Source organism: Carex rostrata, chromosome 17 (assembly GCF_964058835.1).
Source record: "Carex rostrata chromosome 17, lpCarRost1.2, whole genome shotgun sequence".
NCBI lineage: Eukaryota > Viridiplantae > Streptophyta > Magnoliopsida > Poales > Cyperaceae > Carex > Carex rostrata.
Window position 1 is genome coordinate 4700259 of NC_135934.1, and position 18214 is coordinate 4718472.

Consider the following 18214-nt stretch of genomic DNA (forward strand, 5'->3'; position numbering starts at 1 on the left):
TAGCTGACAACATTCACCATCTACTTTATTTACCAAATCACAAATATAAATTTAGATAAATATATAAAAATGATCAAACTACTAATATTTTTTAAAAACACAGCACACAGAAAATAGAATAGATCCCTGCATTTTTTTTCTAGAACACATTAAAGCTTGTTCTTGCAATTTGAGTGTGCTGACGTCACAGAGATCCCTGCCACAAAGGATCCGAGTCAAAAACCTCTGCAACTAAACCCTACTTGTGCCAGCTAGCACGTCCTCCATGCCAATTCACAAATCTGAGGTGGGGGCAAAACCAGCCACTCATCCAGTCCGTCCATTTCATGAATCTACCCCTTCTCTCAGCGCAATCATTGGTGGCAGCTCCCCTGGTTTTTCTCGTAAATAATCTCCAACTTCGAGACCTCTTTCAGAAAATTGCGTTATATATCTCCTCCTAAGCATCGTGGCCCCTCTGCTCTCGCTGCTCAGATAAACATCGCTGCTACTTCCTTCTCTTCTCCGTCTCCTCTCCATTTGAGAAGCAAGAAGACAGGGATCAAGTGTGAATCTCTCTGTAAGTTCTCATGTTTTGTTTTGTTCAGTAATCAATATCCTTTTTGGGGTCTTTTTTTTTTTGTTTGTCATGATTGTGTTTTATAATTTATTTATTGGTTTTTGGTTATCCATGGATATGTTTCTACTTCCTAGTTATATCACATGATTGAAAAGGGAGAAACTATATAGGGGGTTAAATTCATGAAGTAGTCCAACCGATACACATGTGGGTCCCACTGGCCAGTCATACATGGGTTATGTACGTACCTATAGGTACATGCAATAGGATCATATATTTTGCTGAAGAAGTCCAACCGGTACACATATGGGTTCCACTGGTAAGACATAAATGGGTTATGTTCCTACTGGTACGTGCAACAGGATCATAAAATTTTGATGAAGGTTATGTCAAGAGCAAAATTGCTAACAATCTTTATTTGTTTACCATAGCAAGTCCTTTAATAAGTAGGTCATCTTTTGCTGTACAATTTTTTTTTTCCTTTAAAATATAACGAACCTTTCAAATCTATATTTTGTTAGGTGGAAAAGATTAATTAAAGAAGGTTAGACAGCACCTAAAACAAAATCAAGATGACTACCACATGGAAAACTAGAGTTGCTCCTGCTCTTAAGGCCTTGTTTGATAAAGATGGCAAGAAGGCTGCTGCCGCTGAATTCATTAAATCCTTCAATAAGGTATTATATTTTTTTTAGTTGTATTATCTGTTTATTTATTAATTTTGTTAATAAGCTAGTTAAGGCCATAAATTTTGACAACCTATATTTTAATAATAGCATATTAATTAATATGTGTTCAGTACAACGTCAAAAAAGGTGTTCTTGTTGTATATGAAAAAAACAAAGTATATTTTCATCCCTTTTTGCTAGAATAGTACATGTATTTTGTTTCCTTCTTTCTTAAATGAGTTCAGTAAGAACCTAAAAAAAAAAAGGAATATGATGGTTTGTAAGGGCATGAATGGTCAATTTACCCCCCAACAGTACTACCCTTTTTTTGATCTTATATATAAGTACTACCAAAAAAGTGACTTTTATTTAATATGATTTTTTTTATTTTATCATATGAAGATAAAATAAAGGTTCATATGTAGGATATCTTGTAGAATACTTGTGTATGTAAATTGACTTAAAAATATTTTTGGTTGGTATGATGGACACAGGAGGATATTGGAAAGGAGATTGATGAGAAAAAGGTTGAGTTGGAGCCCAAAGTTTTGGAAGTTTATGAAGCTGCCCCCGCTGAGATCAAGGTAAAACTATTTGTAAATATTTGAAAATTTTCAAAATATTTGTCTTTTTGTGTAAAATGTGTGCTGTCTCTCTGTTCTTAACTGACAGACATGTGCTTTTGTATTGAGGTGCCACTCTGGTCGTTTTATAATTTTGGCACAAATAAAATTAAAAATTGAGAAGCACTTTTATAATTAGTATTTGTTTGATTATACATCAAGGATAAATTGTAGTTAAATTCACGGCAAATTATGCACACAATATGATAATATCAAGGCCTCATTTTGTTATGCACAAGTGCTTATTGGTTTTAATGTGTTATTGCAGCATTTGGTCACCACTAGCAAGAGCAGCAAGATCGGAAGGAAGTACGCAACCGTCGTCCCCAAATTTCTTGAGGACTTGGCTAAAATTGGTAAGCATGCATTTTCACATGTACACATTCAAATTATAACAACAAAATCTCACATATTAATTTCAAACTTTCAACTGAGATGATCTGAATGCTAATTCTGTAATAATATATTTCAGAGTTCCCTGGTGCACAAGCAGTGAGTGAGGCAGTTACCAAGTCCGGCCCCGCCTTGTTATCCGGACCCATCCTTTTCTTGTTTGGCAAAGTGGCGACATTCGTCCCGAAAGAGGAGCCGAAGGTTGAAGAAAAAGAAGCCGAGAAAACCGAGACAACAAGAGAGGTGGAGACCACCACTACAGAAGAGAAAAAGGAAGAAACCTCGACAGCTGAGGAGGTCAAAAAGGAGGAAGAGGTCAAGACCGAGACGGAGACCTCAGCACCAGCTGAACCTAAAGCTCCTAAGGAGGAGCCAGCTGCTGAGCCTGCTAAACAGTAAACCAGAAAACCCTAAATTGGATTTTGATACCAAGGCATCAAGTGTATGGTTTCATTATTGTAAGTGCCTTGCATGCATTGTGCTATATCGTCAATTTATTATTCTTTTCTTTCTTTTTTAATTTTCTCCTTTGGGCATTATATTTATTCTGTATGTACTTTTGAGTTTGGGTTTTTTAAGATGTAAAATTATGGTTTAATTATTGTTTATAAGAACTGTGTAGTGTGAGTTTTGGGGCCTTGTTAATTATTAATATCAGTTTTGGGATTGATCATGAACAGAAATTAAAGTACTTTGATTAGTTGTATAAAAGATCTTTGTTATTTCTATTGCCATTAATTTTATTTGTTATGATTAAATCAGTTCCAATCATTGCAACAACCTCTATTTAATTATATTCGGTTGGTTTGAGTTTTGTTACATTTAACTATTGAAACATGTGTGTGTGTGTGTGTGTGTGTGTAGTCAATGTCATTCATCTGTCAAGCTATGAATTGATGGATATAATCTGTATCACTGTGATAGATTTGGTGACATATATTCATATATAAGACATATACTTGTATAATAAACTCGGCTGGGGTGGGTTGGTATAATTAATATATATAGAACCATGCATGGACATCTTTTTCAGGTAATTTTACATATAAGTTTCAAACTTAAAGGAATAAATTTATAATTAAACTTTGTGTATCAATTTCATATATATGATGTATATGCTTTTTGAAATAGTTTCTAAATCAAAAGAACAGAACTTGTTGAAGGAAAAATATTACTATATATGCATACATAAAAATAAAATAAAATTGTACACAGCGCTCTCAGCTAGGTAGAAGACATGTTATTTTATTTAATTAATTTTTCTGTCAAATTGCATATCATAGATATCATTATAATTAAAGAGATCATGAAGGCACGTAACTAGATATATACAGCTATATCTAGCACAGTTTGGATATATATCTAATTAATACGGTAGCAATTACATGGAAATTATACATTTGAAGACAAAAATTAATTAATCAATTGAGGCTTATCCAGAAATGAGAGAAAGGGACATGAGCTTAATCCCACAAGAGAAATTATTCTAACTCACGCAACTAAGTACTACTATTCCACTAATAAAAAAAAAACAATTTGGTTTCATAAGAACATTCTTTTCTAGGCTCACTATGTAATGTTTCACATCATTACCCATTTTATAATATAGTTTGATGATGATAATATGGTTGGTTATATAGGAACGGTTAGTGAGAAAACAGGTGGCAATATGGTATCATTGAATTGAATGTGGTGGAGCCCATGATGGTGAGGGGGTGGTGAAGGATCTTGATCAAGCTATTGATGCTTATTTAATTAATTATTTGATGGATCAATGTTTTATTAATTTTTAATATTTTTATCTACGTTTATTCTAAGAAAGCTAAGTAATAAATTATTAGGATCAATAGAGCATAATATTGCAAACACAAAATTATAATATATATTAACAATCATAGCAATAATAAATCATGTAACTACTTTATTTCTTGAGTTAAGATAAAGTTGATGTTATGAAAATTTAGAAAAACATTATGATTAATGAGTTGGGCATGTTTTATAAAAGAGTATTTTTATAAGGTATTTATGAAATTTTTCATCGACAAATATAGCCTATGGACCATCTAATTTTTTTCCCCTTTCTTTTTGCTATTTTGTTGTCGTTTTAATGAATTCAGTGATGCTTACTCTTACAGTAGAAATGTCAATCCCTGTCAGATAAAGACATCAATGAAAATTCTTTCAAATATCTTCTCCATCAAAGGTCTCACAAAAGGAACAAAATAAAGTTAAAAAGTGAATGATCATCTATAAGAAAAGAAGAGAAAAAGGCATTGAAAGAAAACTTAAATAATACTTAGAGGCTAAGCAAATAAATTTGTCTTAACTTCCAACATTTAGTCTTAATATAATTCAACCTCTTGAAATTAGTCTTGAATGGATAAAGATGCAACCAAGATTAATTTGTGTTGCACGGAATTATTCTTGGCCTCTAGATGCATCTATACCATGAGGTAATAGATGCATCCAAATCTATTAATTATATATATATATATATATATATATATATATATATATACACACACACCTCCTTCCTATCATATCTGTATATATTTTTGCTTACTCATTGTTTGACCGTCATATTTTTGACTTGACTTCTCTAGATATGTTTATCCAAAATTTGTGACTGATAGTAACATATTTCATCTTTATTTTTGTTGGAATTGCCTCCAAATTTTAAAATCAGAGAAGACAGAAAATAATGCACTTACCATAACAGAAAATATGAAAAATATTTTAAAATTAATATAGTTCAATGGATTAATTTGATGGTAATATATATATATATATATATATATATATAGAGAGAGAGAGAGAGAGAGAGGTTGGCTAAGATCAAAGTGGTAGTTCCTGAGCTTTGGTGCTACCAATTCGTTTTTCAATTTTCAAATTTCAAAACATCGATCCGAACCGTTCAAGTTGTTCTCCATATGAAATTGTGCTTGGAGACCAAATTTTATATTTTTCTGAATTTGTTTACTATTTATTAATCCACTTTGAAAACAGCTGATCCAACGGTGGCTTCTAATTTTACTATTTTGTTAAGCCACCGTTGGATCAACGATTTTCAAAGTGGCTTAATAAATAGTAAACAAATTCAGAAAAATGTAAAATTTGGTCTCCAAGCACAATTTAATATGGAGAACAACTTGAACGGTTTGAATCGACGTTTTGAACTTTGAAAATTGAAAAACGAATTGGTAGCACCAAAGCTCAAGAACTACCACTTTGATCTTAGCCAACCTCTCTCTCTCTCTCTCTCTCTATATATATATATATATATATATATATATATATATATATGGAGTTAGGCTGGGGTGCTATGGATAGCATAGTGGCCTCTATGCTACGGCTCAATATTCGAGTTTTCAAAATCCAAACAATCGATCCGAACCGTTCATCTTATTCTCCATATTAATATCTGCTTGGAGACCAAATTTTATAATTTTCTGAATTATTTTACTATTTATTAAGCCATTTTGAAAATCGCTAATCCAACGGTTTTACTGTTTTGTGCAGCCACCGTTGGATCAACAATTTTGTAAAATACTTAATAAATAGTAAAAAAATTCAGAAAAATGTAAAATTTGGTCTCCAAGCAGATATTAATATGGAGAATAAGATGAACGGTTCGGATTGACCGTTTGAATTTTGAAAACTCGAATATTGAGCCGTAGCATAGAGGCCACTATGCTATCCATAGCACCCCAGCCTAACTCTATATATATGTATACACCAACGACCTTAGTCACTTTAAAATGATTGCAGAAGAGAACTCATAAGATGGGTATAATGATTGTAGCAAATTATATTACTATATATTGTTGTCTCTATTACTAATAGCGTGTTTGTATAAATTTCATAATTTTATTTTATCTTGGGTCCCATAAGAACAAAAATATCTTGAAACGAAACACCATTAATTAATTAAAGTAAGGTTCATCAGATCAAACAAAGCTGGTCTATTAAATATTTCAATTGTTCAGTTTCTTAATTATTGTGTTTGATCAATCAACAGAAAGATTTTTTTTCATTTGATGTATTTTATTTATAAGCGTAGAAGTGTAGGATTGAAAAAAAAAACTTGCCGGGTATATAAATACCTTTTTATATTTGTCAGCTGACTCCTGACCAACTGACCTTAAAAAAAAAACAGATAGAATTTTTATTGGACTACCTTTTAATTTGATAATTTGATTTGATATGCAAGATTGCCACAGCTCAATTTGTTTCCTCTTTTTGGCACACCGTTAAAATCAAGAGATTTAATCCATGACTCCTTGTTGTGCACTGACCAAATTAGTCAAATGAATGAGTTTGCGTGGATGGGTATCAGCTAATTTAATTTAGGATCCTGATAACAATTCCCGCAGTCTCAATCCCGCAAAAAATTCCGCACAAACTGTCAAAAAAGTCATGGGAGGACCGCTCAATCATTAATAATCCGCAGAAACTGTTAGTATTTAACTTGAAGCATCAAAGTATTTATCTTGAATTTGCAAAGTATTAATCCCTATGCAATGATCTCTATTTATGACTGAATAAATCAATCCATCAATTGTCCCTGCACAAATTTTTTTTTTCTTTTGAATTGTCCCCGCACAAATAGGGACCATTAAATAAACAATCACCTCATAAATACTTGTCAGTTATTCCCGTACAATTTTTTTTTTTTTGGATTGTCCCCGCACAACTGGAGACCATTAAATAAATACTTCTTAGACATAATGATAAATACTTTATGTTACATGGATAAATACTTCACAGACATAGCTGCAATTTTTAGTAAAACATCAATGATAAATACTTCTCAAGCATAATGATAAATACTTTATGCTACATGGATAAATACTTCACATACATAGCTGCAATTTTTAGTAAAACATCAATGATAAATATTTCTCAAGCATAATGATAAATATTTTATGATACATGGATAAATACTTCTTAGACATAACTGCAACTTTTAGTAAAACATCAATGATAAATACTTCTCAAGCATAATAATAAATATTTTATGTTACATGAATAAATACTTTATGTTACATGGATAAATACTTCTCAGACATAATGATAAATATTTTATGTTACATGGATAAATACTTCACATACATAGCTGCAACTTTTAATAAAACATCAATGATAAATATTTCTCAAGCATAATGATAAATACTTTATGTTATATGGATAAATATTTTATGTTACATGGATAAATACTTTATGTTAGCGGGAATTGTTATTAAAGCAAAGTATAATTAATGCAGGGATTGTTATTTTGGGACAATATAATTAATGCGGAGATTGTTATTAGAGGACATCATAATTAATGCAGAGATTGTTATTAAATGACAGTCTAATTTAATGCGGAGATAAATGAAAATTATTAGCAGAATAAATAGGGGATAAAAACTGTTAAGGAAGTTAATATTGAGGAGAGAGAGTGCGGGGAAAAAGAGGGGACAAGGGTGAGGGAATTAGTATAATTATTCTTTAATTTAGACAATTGTTTAAATTTAATTTTTAAAAAAAAATTTATGGACGGGTACATCAAATTAAATTAACATTAGAGCAAATTTAATCTGATACCCATTGAATCCCTTCGCTCCCCTAATTAAAACACTTAAATTTCTTGCATATTTTGAAACACAAACTTATTAATCTTGATGAATTAATGTACACATATTATTAAATTAAAAAGATTCTAATCAAATTTGCTAACTATCAGACCTTAGATGTTAAAAAATCTAATTAATCCAACCAACCATATATAGCCAATCAAAAGCTGCTGAGACAAAATTGAAGTTAGAATCCCTAGAATTGCGCCGCCACTTATCAGAACAGAAGGAATATATATATATATACACGGTGGATACGTATGACGGTTTTATATAGTATAATCTAATTGTATGGTATGAGATTTGATTAAATAAATTAATACCCCACCAACTTGGATACATGATATATCATAGCTGGATTGATTGGAGATGCGCCCCCACTCCAAATTCCCATCCAGGTGCATATTTCCGGTTTACAAACTAAAAAATAGATTTCCATTATTCATATTTTTTTTAAAATATATATTTCACCTAAACCCCTTGAAAGGTTCAATATTGTCAGAATTATTATGCATACTCTAGATAGAAGAATTTTTTTAATTTTTACCACTTAACTCTGTCCAAAATTAATTTTAAATTTTAAATTTTTTGTATGTAGATGCATCACTCGTAAGGTAGAATCAATGGTTTGAATTTATCGTTTGAAATAAATTCAATAAGTTTTAGACTTAAATTCACAAAGGAACTTCGTGAATTTAAGAACACCCTAGTTCTACTCTAAATTTGATATAATTAATTCCGTCTAATTTGATATAGACAATCAAACTATAACTAAACTACAAAGAACATAATTAATTGTAATTTTTTTGCTTGATTTTGACATTTGGTTGGTTGGTTTTCCCAGTTATATCAAACAATTTTTTTTTAGCACGAGATGCAAATTAAAGTTAAAAATTTATCCTAATGTGAAATTGAATTTTGAGTTTATGAACTCCCACATAAATGCATGACAATATCTTAGCATATTGTGTTAGCCGTAGTCCTTAATTAATATTGAATAAATTTGATGTCAACATATAATCTAGGCAGTAAGCAATCAAGCTTGAAGAAAAAGAGGAGCAACGTTAGAATATAATTAAATTTAAGAATATGCAGAAGTGTCCAACATTTTATATATTTTATGATAAGCCTGTGACATATATTTTTTTTAAGTAAAGATGCATTAGATGTCAAGCTATTTAATTATTTAATATCTATAAGAAAAAAATTTATCATAATTTTAAACATGCATCCTCTTAGATAAAAAAAACATTGTTGTATTTGTTACATGACCAAAGAATTTTGTTTGTTTTGAAGGAAGAATGAAGAAACACATGAGAGAGATTGGATATACATTTGTTTGGGGTGTTAATGAAATATTCCTTTAAAAATAAACATGAGACAAGTCCAGTGGTGTTATGCACGTCACATGGCCTCTTAGCTGTTATACATTGATTTGTCAAAAGAAGAGATTGGCATGTTGTTGGCCTTGCTAAAGCTGGGACACAATCTCTGTATGTTTGACACAGACAGCTATGTTTCAAACAGACACACATAAAGTCAAGAGATGGCAATTAATAGCCTAAAAACAATGGGCTTCTGATATACGTTCTATGTATAAAGAGTCCGGCTAAATTGCTGCTGACAGCAGTTCTGCCCAAGTACTGTCGGGTCTATATTTAGCCGTGTGATGTCCAAATAATAAATTCAAACCGTTAGATGTTTAATCTATATTATAATCTACTTGGAGACCAAATTTTATATTTTTTGGATTTTTTTTACTATTTATTAAGCTGGTTTGAAAACTGCTGTTTTCAGTAAATTTCTGCAGCATTGAAAACAGCGGTTTTCAAACCAGCTTAATAAATAGTAAACAAATTTCAAAAAATGTAAAATTTGGTCTCCAAGTAGATTATAATATAGATTAAACATCTAACGGTTTGGATTTATTTTTTGGACATCACACGGCTAAATATAGCCCCGGCAGCACCTCTGCTGAAATGCTACCAGCAACAATTTAGACAGACCCTATATATATATATATATATATATACATATATATGAGTAAAGCTAGGGTGTGATGTGCTTACCAAGAGAGTTTGGTGAGCACGACTCCAAAAGTTCATCGGATCGACTTCAAATGTTGAATCCAAACCGTTGAAATCCATGTGCTTCATGAGTGATGCATGTGCATGCAAAATTTTGAAAGTTTCGAGTTTATTTGCTACACTGTCAAGCGGTCAAAGAAATGAACATTTTATTAAGTTAATTTATAAGTTGTTTTATATATTCAATTTTTATTATTTCTTTGACCGCTTGACCATGTAGCAAATAAACTTGAAACTTTTAAAATTTTGCTTGTATATGCATCACCCATGAAGTACATGGATTTCAACGGTTTGGATTCGACGTTTGACGTCGATCCGATATACTTTTGAAGTTGTGCTCACCAAGCTCTCTTGGTGAGCACATCACACCCTAGCTTTACTCTCTCTCTCTCTCTCTCTCTATCTATATATATATATAGAGAGGTGGGCTACGGTGAGTTGCGAAGTAAAACGCGTTTCTACTTCACGCTGTATTTTTATTTTGAAAGTCCAAATGACCGATCCGAACCGTTAAATGTTTAATCCATATTGAAATGTGCTTGGAGACCAAATTTTACATTTTTTGGAATTTTTTTGCTATTTATTAAGCATTTTTGAAAATTGCTGTTTTGCTGTGAACAGTGAAAACAGTAAAATTTTCTGGACCATCAGATCAGCGACTTTCAAAATTGCTTAATAAATAGTAAAAAAATTCCAAAAAATGTAAAATTTGGTCTCCAAGCACATTTCAATATGGTGAACAAGATGAACGGTTCGGATCGACGTTTTGAACTTTAAAATCGCAAAATATAAGCGTAAATAAAATAGTCGCTTTACTTCGCAACTCACCGTAGCCTAGCTCTCTCTCTATATATATATATAGAGCTAAGGCTTGGGTGCTATGTAGAAAATCACTTGATCTAAAAAATTCTGCACTATTCAGATATTTGATTTTCTACCTATCTAAAAAAATAGTAAAAAATTTCCAAAAAATGTAAAATTTGGTCTCCAAACACATATTAATATGGAGAACAAGATGAACGGTTCGGATCGACCATTATGATTTAAAAACTCGAATATAGAGCCATAACACGGTAACAAATCGTAATATGCATAGTACCATATATAGACTCACTCCAATTTAGACATCTAAACATGAATAGTATGTACCGTATTAGTATCTATGTTGTGTCTGATTTTAATATTATTTGACACAACAGGGCACGATACTTCTTATTTTTTACAACATGTTAGCACGGTACGTCATAGATGCCGAATACAGATAGACACATTGTACCCCTAAACATGACATGTCACTATATGCATATATTTAATGCTACCATGTTGTACATGTTTCAAGGGCCGATGGAGCCTTACCTGATTTGTAATATTTCTAAATTTAAGTATTTATGAAATAACAATTGTTAAATATTATGATATTACGATATATTCAGGAACTTCAGTAAAAAAAAAATACAAGTTCTTTTGTTAAATATTTTATAAAAAAAGATAAAATAAAATAAGAAAGAGCATGTGTCTAATAATATAATATTCCTCTTCTGATAAAATCATTCGTCTCTCCAATCAAGTGGAGTCCAATTTTCTGACATTTTGACTCAATTGCATTCGATAGGATGTCAGCGCAATTGTATATATTGCTTTGACATGTCAACTTTGTTAAATCTTATTTTGGTTTTGGTTTCAAATTGAAGTTGTTCATCTACTTCATTTTGAAGACCTGAAATATATGTCATATATACAGAGAGGGAGAGGGAGAGGGAAGTTGGCTAATATCAAAACGTTTGTTCCTAGGTCGTGGAACAAATGATTCAGTTTATACATTTTCAAAGTTTAAACAATCGATTCAAACAGTTCAACATTTAGTCTATAATAAAATGTGCTTGGAGACTAAATTATATATTTTTTGAAACTTTTTTACTATTTATTAAGCCACTTTTAAAATCGTTGTTTTCAATATATGATCCAGAAATTTTTCAATGTTTATTAAAATCTGCAATTTTAAAACTGACTTAATAAATAGTAAAAAAATTCTAAAAAAATGCAAAATTTTGGTATCCAAGCACATTCTAATATAGAGATCACATCTAACGGTTTGGATCGACCATTTGAACTTTGAAAAATAGAAAACCAATTGATTGCACCACGACTCAAGAACAAACGTTTTGATATTAGCCTTTTTTAATAACTTAATTAGACTTAATTCTCTATTATATGATATATTTTTTATAATCAGTAGTATGAATTCAGGTCAATATTAAATTGCTTTATCATATGGCATCCAGTTGATTATAGTTTGTAAATTGTTGCATTTCAAAATGTTTTTTTAGATTTATGCATGCGAATTAGAGGAGCTCCGTTGTAAAAATTACATAAATTTATAATCATCAATAAGATTTTTTTATTTGTTGTCAAAGTTTCAAAGTTCTAATATTGGATTTAGTACGTAACTGCAGAAATTATTATTGTGCATCAGTGCATGGCGTTAGATATTTAATTGGATGGATCAAATAAAATTAATCCAAAGTGGGGGAATATTCAAAAACCGGGGGTGCGCTTATATGCGTGCTCTTCTGGAAGCGTTATTGATGTGGAATCGCAGGGTTCTGTGATTCTTTAGAATCACAGCAGATTTATTTCCGTGGTACACAACTCCAATGGACACTTTAGTCTTTAGATTGGGAGTAGGAGTGGAAAAAGAATTCGTAATTCTATGATTTGATTTGAGTTTAATTCGATTAGAAATTAGTTTGTTCTGAAACAAATCAAATCAGTTCAGTTTGAATTTTATTCAAATTAAACTCAAATTGAGTATAATTCGTTCGAAATTGATTTGCGGACTATTTAGGTTCGAATCTCAAATAATGCAACTAATGGATTCAACTATTAATTTTTAATAATGCAGGAACCAAACTTATATCACAGCTTAAAATTATTAATATAACAATAACTTATAATAGAAAAATGTTTCAGCAGCGTAACAAATTAATAATGGAATAAGTTTCATTTGACTAGATCCATGTCGTGACTGTAATCAATCAGCAGAGTAAAAGGTAAGGAAATCTTAAACTGGCCCATAATTCATTAGTGTGAATTCGTGAAAGGTAAAAGAAAACCGTGTGAATTTTGTTCTGCGAGAAGAAAACTTATACATAAACTACCGATATAACTATGGTTGTCAAAAAAAAAATTGTAGTTCGTAATTCGATTGACTTCGATTCGAAAAATGTGTAGTTCACAATTAATTTGATTTGAAATTAGTTTGATTCGAAATAAATTAAACCAGTTCGATTTGAATATTATTCAAACTCAAACTCAAACTGAGTAAATTCGATTCAGTTTGATTTGTTTACAACCCTAATTGGGAGCATAGGAGATCCGATTAGGTCCTATGTTTAATCTAGACTGTTTGAATCGTCACAAAAAAAAAAAAAAACAAAAAATCTTAGTTTAAATTTTCGAGATGGTTTATAATTTTAATACTCTGCACAAATGTCAATGCTAATCTAACACTTTAAATCAATCGGATCAAATTTGGTAGTCTAAACTCTAAAGTGTCAACAGACCGGAGAGCGGAGAGGAACGAATTAAATAGAATGTAACGTAGGCGGAAGGAACTTGGTTCCTGTAGAGAGAAAGGAGAAGAACGTTTGCGAAAGAAATAAAAAGAGTGAATCAATTAATACATGAGACCGAAGCATAAATTTGTCAGTAGATCGATGGAGGGCACTTAAACAGCACATATTGGGGAAAGCTAATTTTTCATCAGAGTATTGTATATTAATAGGAGTAATATTCACATTGTAATAGGGAGGGTCAGTTAGAGAAACCAGGATAAGTAACTTGTAATAAAAATATTGTACATTTTTTTTTTTCTTTAATACAAATGTTGGTGAGCCTTGCTCGCTAACCTTAAAAAAAGAAGTGTCAACAGACCCGATTTTGTAGCCTAAAGTGCAGCGGGTAAGGGAAGGATAAATTGGGCTGTTTGGGCCAACATTTGCCTAAGCATTTCCTTTGACATCGGATCAATTTGAGCGATGCAGATTCTCTCCTGTGACACTAAACGCTTCTGGTGAACTCTGACAATGTGGTGTGCAATGTTGTAATCAGTTATCTCATGATTAGGCTCATCGATCCATCATTTTGCAGACAAGATCAAATGAATAACTGCAATTGAAATTATATCATACTTGGAACAGATAACAACCATTGGCAGGTAAACAGCGTTCCATTATATTGGCGCACAGAAAACCATTTCTATATTTCTATAGAGAAACAAATTTACCCCTTCCTTTAATAAGCACAGAGTTTTTAAACTCCGAAAACAACAAACTCCATATTAAGGAGATTGAGATGCAACTATTCAAGGTTCTAATTTGTATAAATTGGTAATGAACTGACGGTATAATGGCTCAATACCAAAAAAATATAGGGGTATTATCGTCATATCTCCAGACTAGTTGAGTGTACTATACTAAATAAAGAAATATTGGTGTCAATTGTGAGTAAAGTAATTTGGTTTATATAGTCCAATATGCAAAATATATAAGTGAAGTTAACTAAAACTAGAACTAAAATCAGAGAATGTTTACATCAAGAGCCTTTGATTAGTCAATATCGCCCCCCATCTTGGATTAATTTACCACTTTGTAATGCTGATTATTCGCTGCAGTTCGGTTGGTTCATGTATATGGCAACCTTAAGAATTGCAATTGTGGATTAGGTTAATCCATACACCATTTGAATTAAAGCATATAGAAGAATTGAGATTATAAATTATGATATTTCCTTTCTTACCTGGTCTTTTATATCCATCTTGTCAAACCCATTTATGCAACATATCCCATTGTCAGCAAGTATAAGTGCACTGTCCTACAAGAATCAAGTTCAACTAATAAACTATGACCAACAAGACTCGAAAACCAAAGAATTGTAGATGGGATTTTGCTGCACATAGTAGATAAAATATGGACTTCTACAATTTTAACAAAAAAAAAATATAAGAAAAGGGAAGTTATCACTTGTGTGTTGCCAGCTATTATTTTCTCGACAATGTACCGGAACAAGATAATATCATGCGAACAGGGAAGAGAGGCCCAGGATTCTGCTTCGAGGCCTCTTGCATGTGGGCCCACTGTCAGTCATCGTACCTGATCTCCTGATGCAGAAGGGCCCACCTGCATCAGTTTTGACATGCTGCATATTCATGCATAATATAGGCTGCATTACAAACAAGACATCATAACTAACTGTCAGAACAAATCCTAATCAAGGATTTTATTCTCAAATGCAGATCATGATATACCAAATTGAACATATCTAACCATAATGGCATAATGGTAATCCTATGAGTATATTTTTTCCAGGCATGAGAACCTTGAAAATCAAGATATTTATGTAAAATATCATTAAGGCAAGTAAAACTCTCTACATCAAGTGAAACACATTACACATATCATGTGGATTCAACAATTACCCAGATAACAAAACCTAAGATATAGCAAACCATTTAGAGCGAAATAAGAAATACCTACAATATTCCTCCCGTGATCGCCCTTTGGGGCACATAAGTGAGTTCCAACACGCGGGAGCAATCGATGAACATGGTATTAGATTATACCTTAAACCTAGATAAACAAATCTTAGATAAAAAGAAGATTCAGCTAAAGAGTATTTTACATACAATAATACATCAGATCTAACCAGATACATAGAATTGAACAACCTCAAGTTAGAGATGAGAATGGACATTTATGAGAAATTCAAGGAAGACGCCCGGCGAATCCATTTCTGGCTCTCCCCTTCCCACTCTCCCTTGTGACTCAATTGTCCCCATTCAAACTGTTTTGTAGTTGTTTTGAAAATTTTATTATTTTAGAAAGCCAAAAAACTAGAAATTAAATAGCATAAAGCAGGTTAGAGCTCTTTTTTGGTCTTAGAACAAACTCCATTAATTAGGAAATTAATTATTTGGGCTTAGAGCTCTTTTTGGACTTGGGCGTTTTACTAGAGAGAATCGTGTGATGAGAAAACAGATATCGATACAGGTAAATGGATAAAACTGATAGATGTATGATTGTATGGATAACTTAAAAGAGTAGAAAAGCACAAGTCTAGAAAATAGGAAGCAAGGCACATAACCGTTTATTTTCCGTATGCACACCCTCTCTCACTCTCTGTTTCACATACGTTTGATTGATATCTCCTTACCACTCTCTTTTCCTATCAATTTTTTGGTTGATGTCTGTGCTAAGTTTTAGATGACATTCCTAATTAGTTTCTCATATATATACATTTTGTTTTTCTGTACATTTTGGTAAGCTAATTGCCATTATAACGTAGAAAAACATGCTGAGCATGTAGTGAACACTTGAAATATATATTAATTTTGTTCAACTCAATATACATAAGATGATTGAATGTATCAATCTTGTTCTGTCTAAACCAAAATTTCCAACATATAATCAGCGAGAAGTCGGTGAACATCGGTCATTTCGATCAACACAAAAAATTTAAATATCTGATTTATTGTAAAAACTCTCATGTTGCTACATCCGATTTGAATTAACAAATAACAAAAATTATAGTTCCCAAAGAAAATAAAATAATAAACGGAAATGCAACCAATTAGTCAAACAACAGTACAAAGGTACAACACAAAGAACAAGCTCCATTAATTAGGGAAGACACAATTCTTGCGGATCTCACCATTGGCAGCAGTCTTCACCCCGAGCCTTCCAAGCGTCACCATTGAGTCACTAAATGCTGTGAAGAATGCATTTTGATCTGCTGCAAATTTGTCCACTATGCTCTGTGAACTTGGATCAAAGTACAAGACACTATCTGAGAAGAGGACACCCTTCTTTTGTTGCAGCATCAAGAAGTAGTTATTGTCAAAAGTTAACACGGATTGATCGAAGAATACAAAAGAACTGGGGTTCATAAATGAAGGGCATGTGCCTTGAAGTTGGCTAGCAAAACCGGGGTCCAAAAATGGGTCGACAGTCGGATAAAGACGGGGGTTGACAAAGAAACAGCTAGTAGCACCGAGTGTATGACCGCCTATAAATGAATAACTTAACAAGTTATCAGTTTTGCATCACAATTCATTTGGTAGTAGCTTGTTCATTATATGGGTTGATTAAAAAAAAAAGGAAGAGAACAGATATTCGACCTGAAAGTGCAACCAAATCAGTTACGCTCAACCCTTGGGCAGAGAACCTCGTCATTAGTTGGGGTACATTTTCGGATGCCGAAGGAAGGTCGACATCACTAGCTCTTGCCCCCAATGCATCGTACCTTCCAAGCTCCACTTTCCATGTTGGGCCACCACTCTGCCGCACAAAGCCCAGCTAATTAATCTCATATTTTGATTAAAAAAACATAGCATAGTAAAGTAATTCACTCAAATTAAATAACATTACCAGGAGAACTGCATCTCTAGCAGCAAGGGCTATAATATCTGCACAGGAGACCTTGTTTGTGCATTGTGGATCCGCATCCACCGCATTCTTTGCTTGGATGATTGTGTTGTACCCATCTACTCTTAAAAATTGATTCTCAGGATTGTGCCGCTCATCGTCATTACTTGGATTTGTGATCATAATTGAAGCATCGCAGCCCTATAGTTGCAACGCAGAAGAATTTATAGACATCACCAAATGTTATTATATATTGTGATAAAAAACAAACATTTATATTATTTAAACTAAAACATGAGAAGCATTTGTAAAGCACATGAAGAATGAACTTACTGTAGCAAAACAATCATGAAAGAAGAGGCGTAGAGTGGCTGCTGCAGCTATTGGTGACGAGGCCATCATCCCTCTGACAGCACCTTGAACAAGGCTTTCAAGATTTGGGCATATGTTAGCGTAGTAGTCCGTACTCAATTTCCCCGCTGTTTTGTTCTGTGAAGGTGCAGGTGCTGGTGCAGGCGTAGGCACGGCTGTAGGAGCAAGCGCTGGAGCATCTGAAGGAGAACCAGCTGGTGCATCTGTAGGAGCACCAGCTGGCGATTCGGTTGTCGTTGGTGGTGGAGGAGCGTAAGTATTATCCTTTGGCGGTGCATTGGCTCCTCCATTGGAAAAAGGGCACTCTGCTGCTGCTGCTATGAGGAGGGAAACTAAGATCAACAAATTGAGTGCCGTCATGGTTACTTAGTTCCCTCTGTACTCTGATGATTTATTAGATGGTATGGATGTGGTGTGTGTCAAAGCATCGGATTGTGTGTTTATATAGTGCTCACAAGGGGAGGGCTAGGCGTGTG

At 32.6% G+C, this 18214-nt stretch overlaps 1 protein-coding gene across 1 annotated transcript; it reads left to right on the forward strand.

The window, feature by feature from the left end:
* Positions 1-284: 284 nt before the first annotated feature.
* Positions 285-2965, forward strand: PCAP1 (plasma-membrane associated cation-binding protein 1). Its single transcript, XM_078319219.1, has 5 exons — positions 285-559; positions 1081-1236; positions 1722-1811; positions 2119-2206; positions 2323-2965. The coding sequence occupies exons 2-5, from the start codon at positions 1132-1134 to the stop codon at positions 2640-2642; spliced, it is 603 nt and encodes a 200-aa protein (XP_078175345.1). The 5' UTR covers positions 285-559; positions 1081-1131; the 3' UTR covers positions 2643-2965.
* The last annotated feature ends 15249 nt before the right edge of the window (positions 2966-18214 follow it).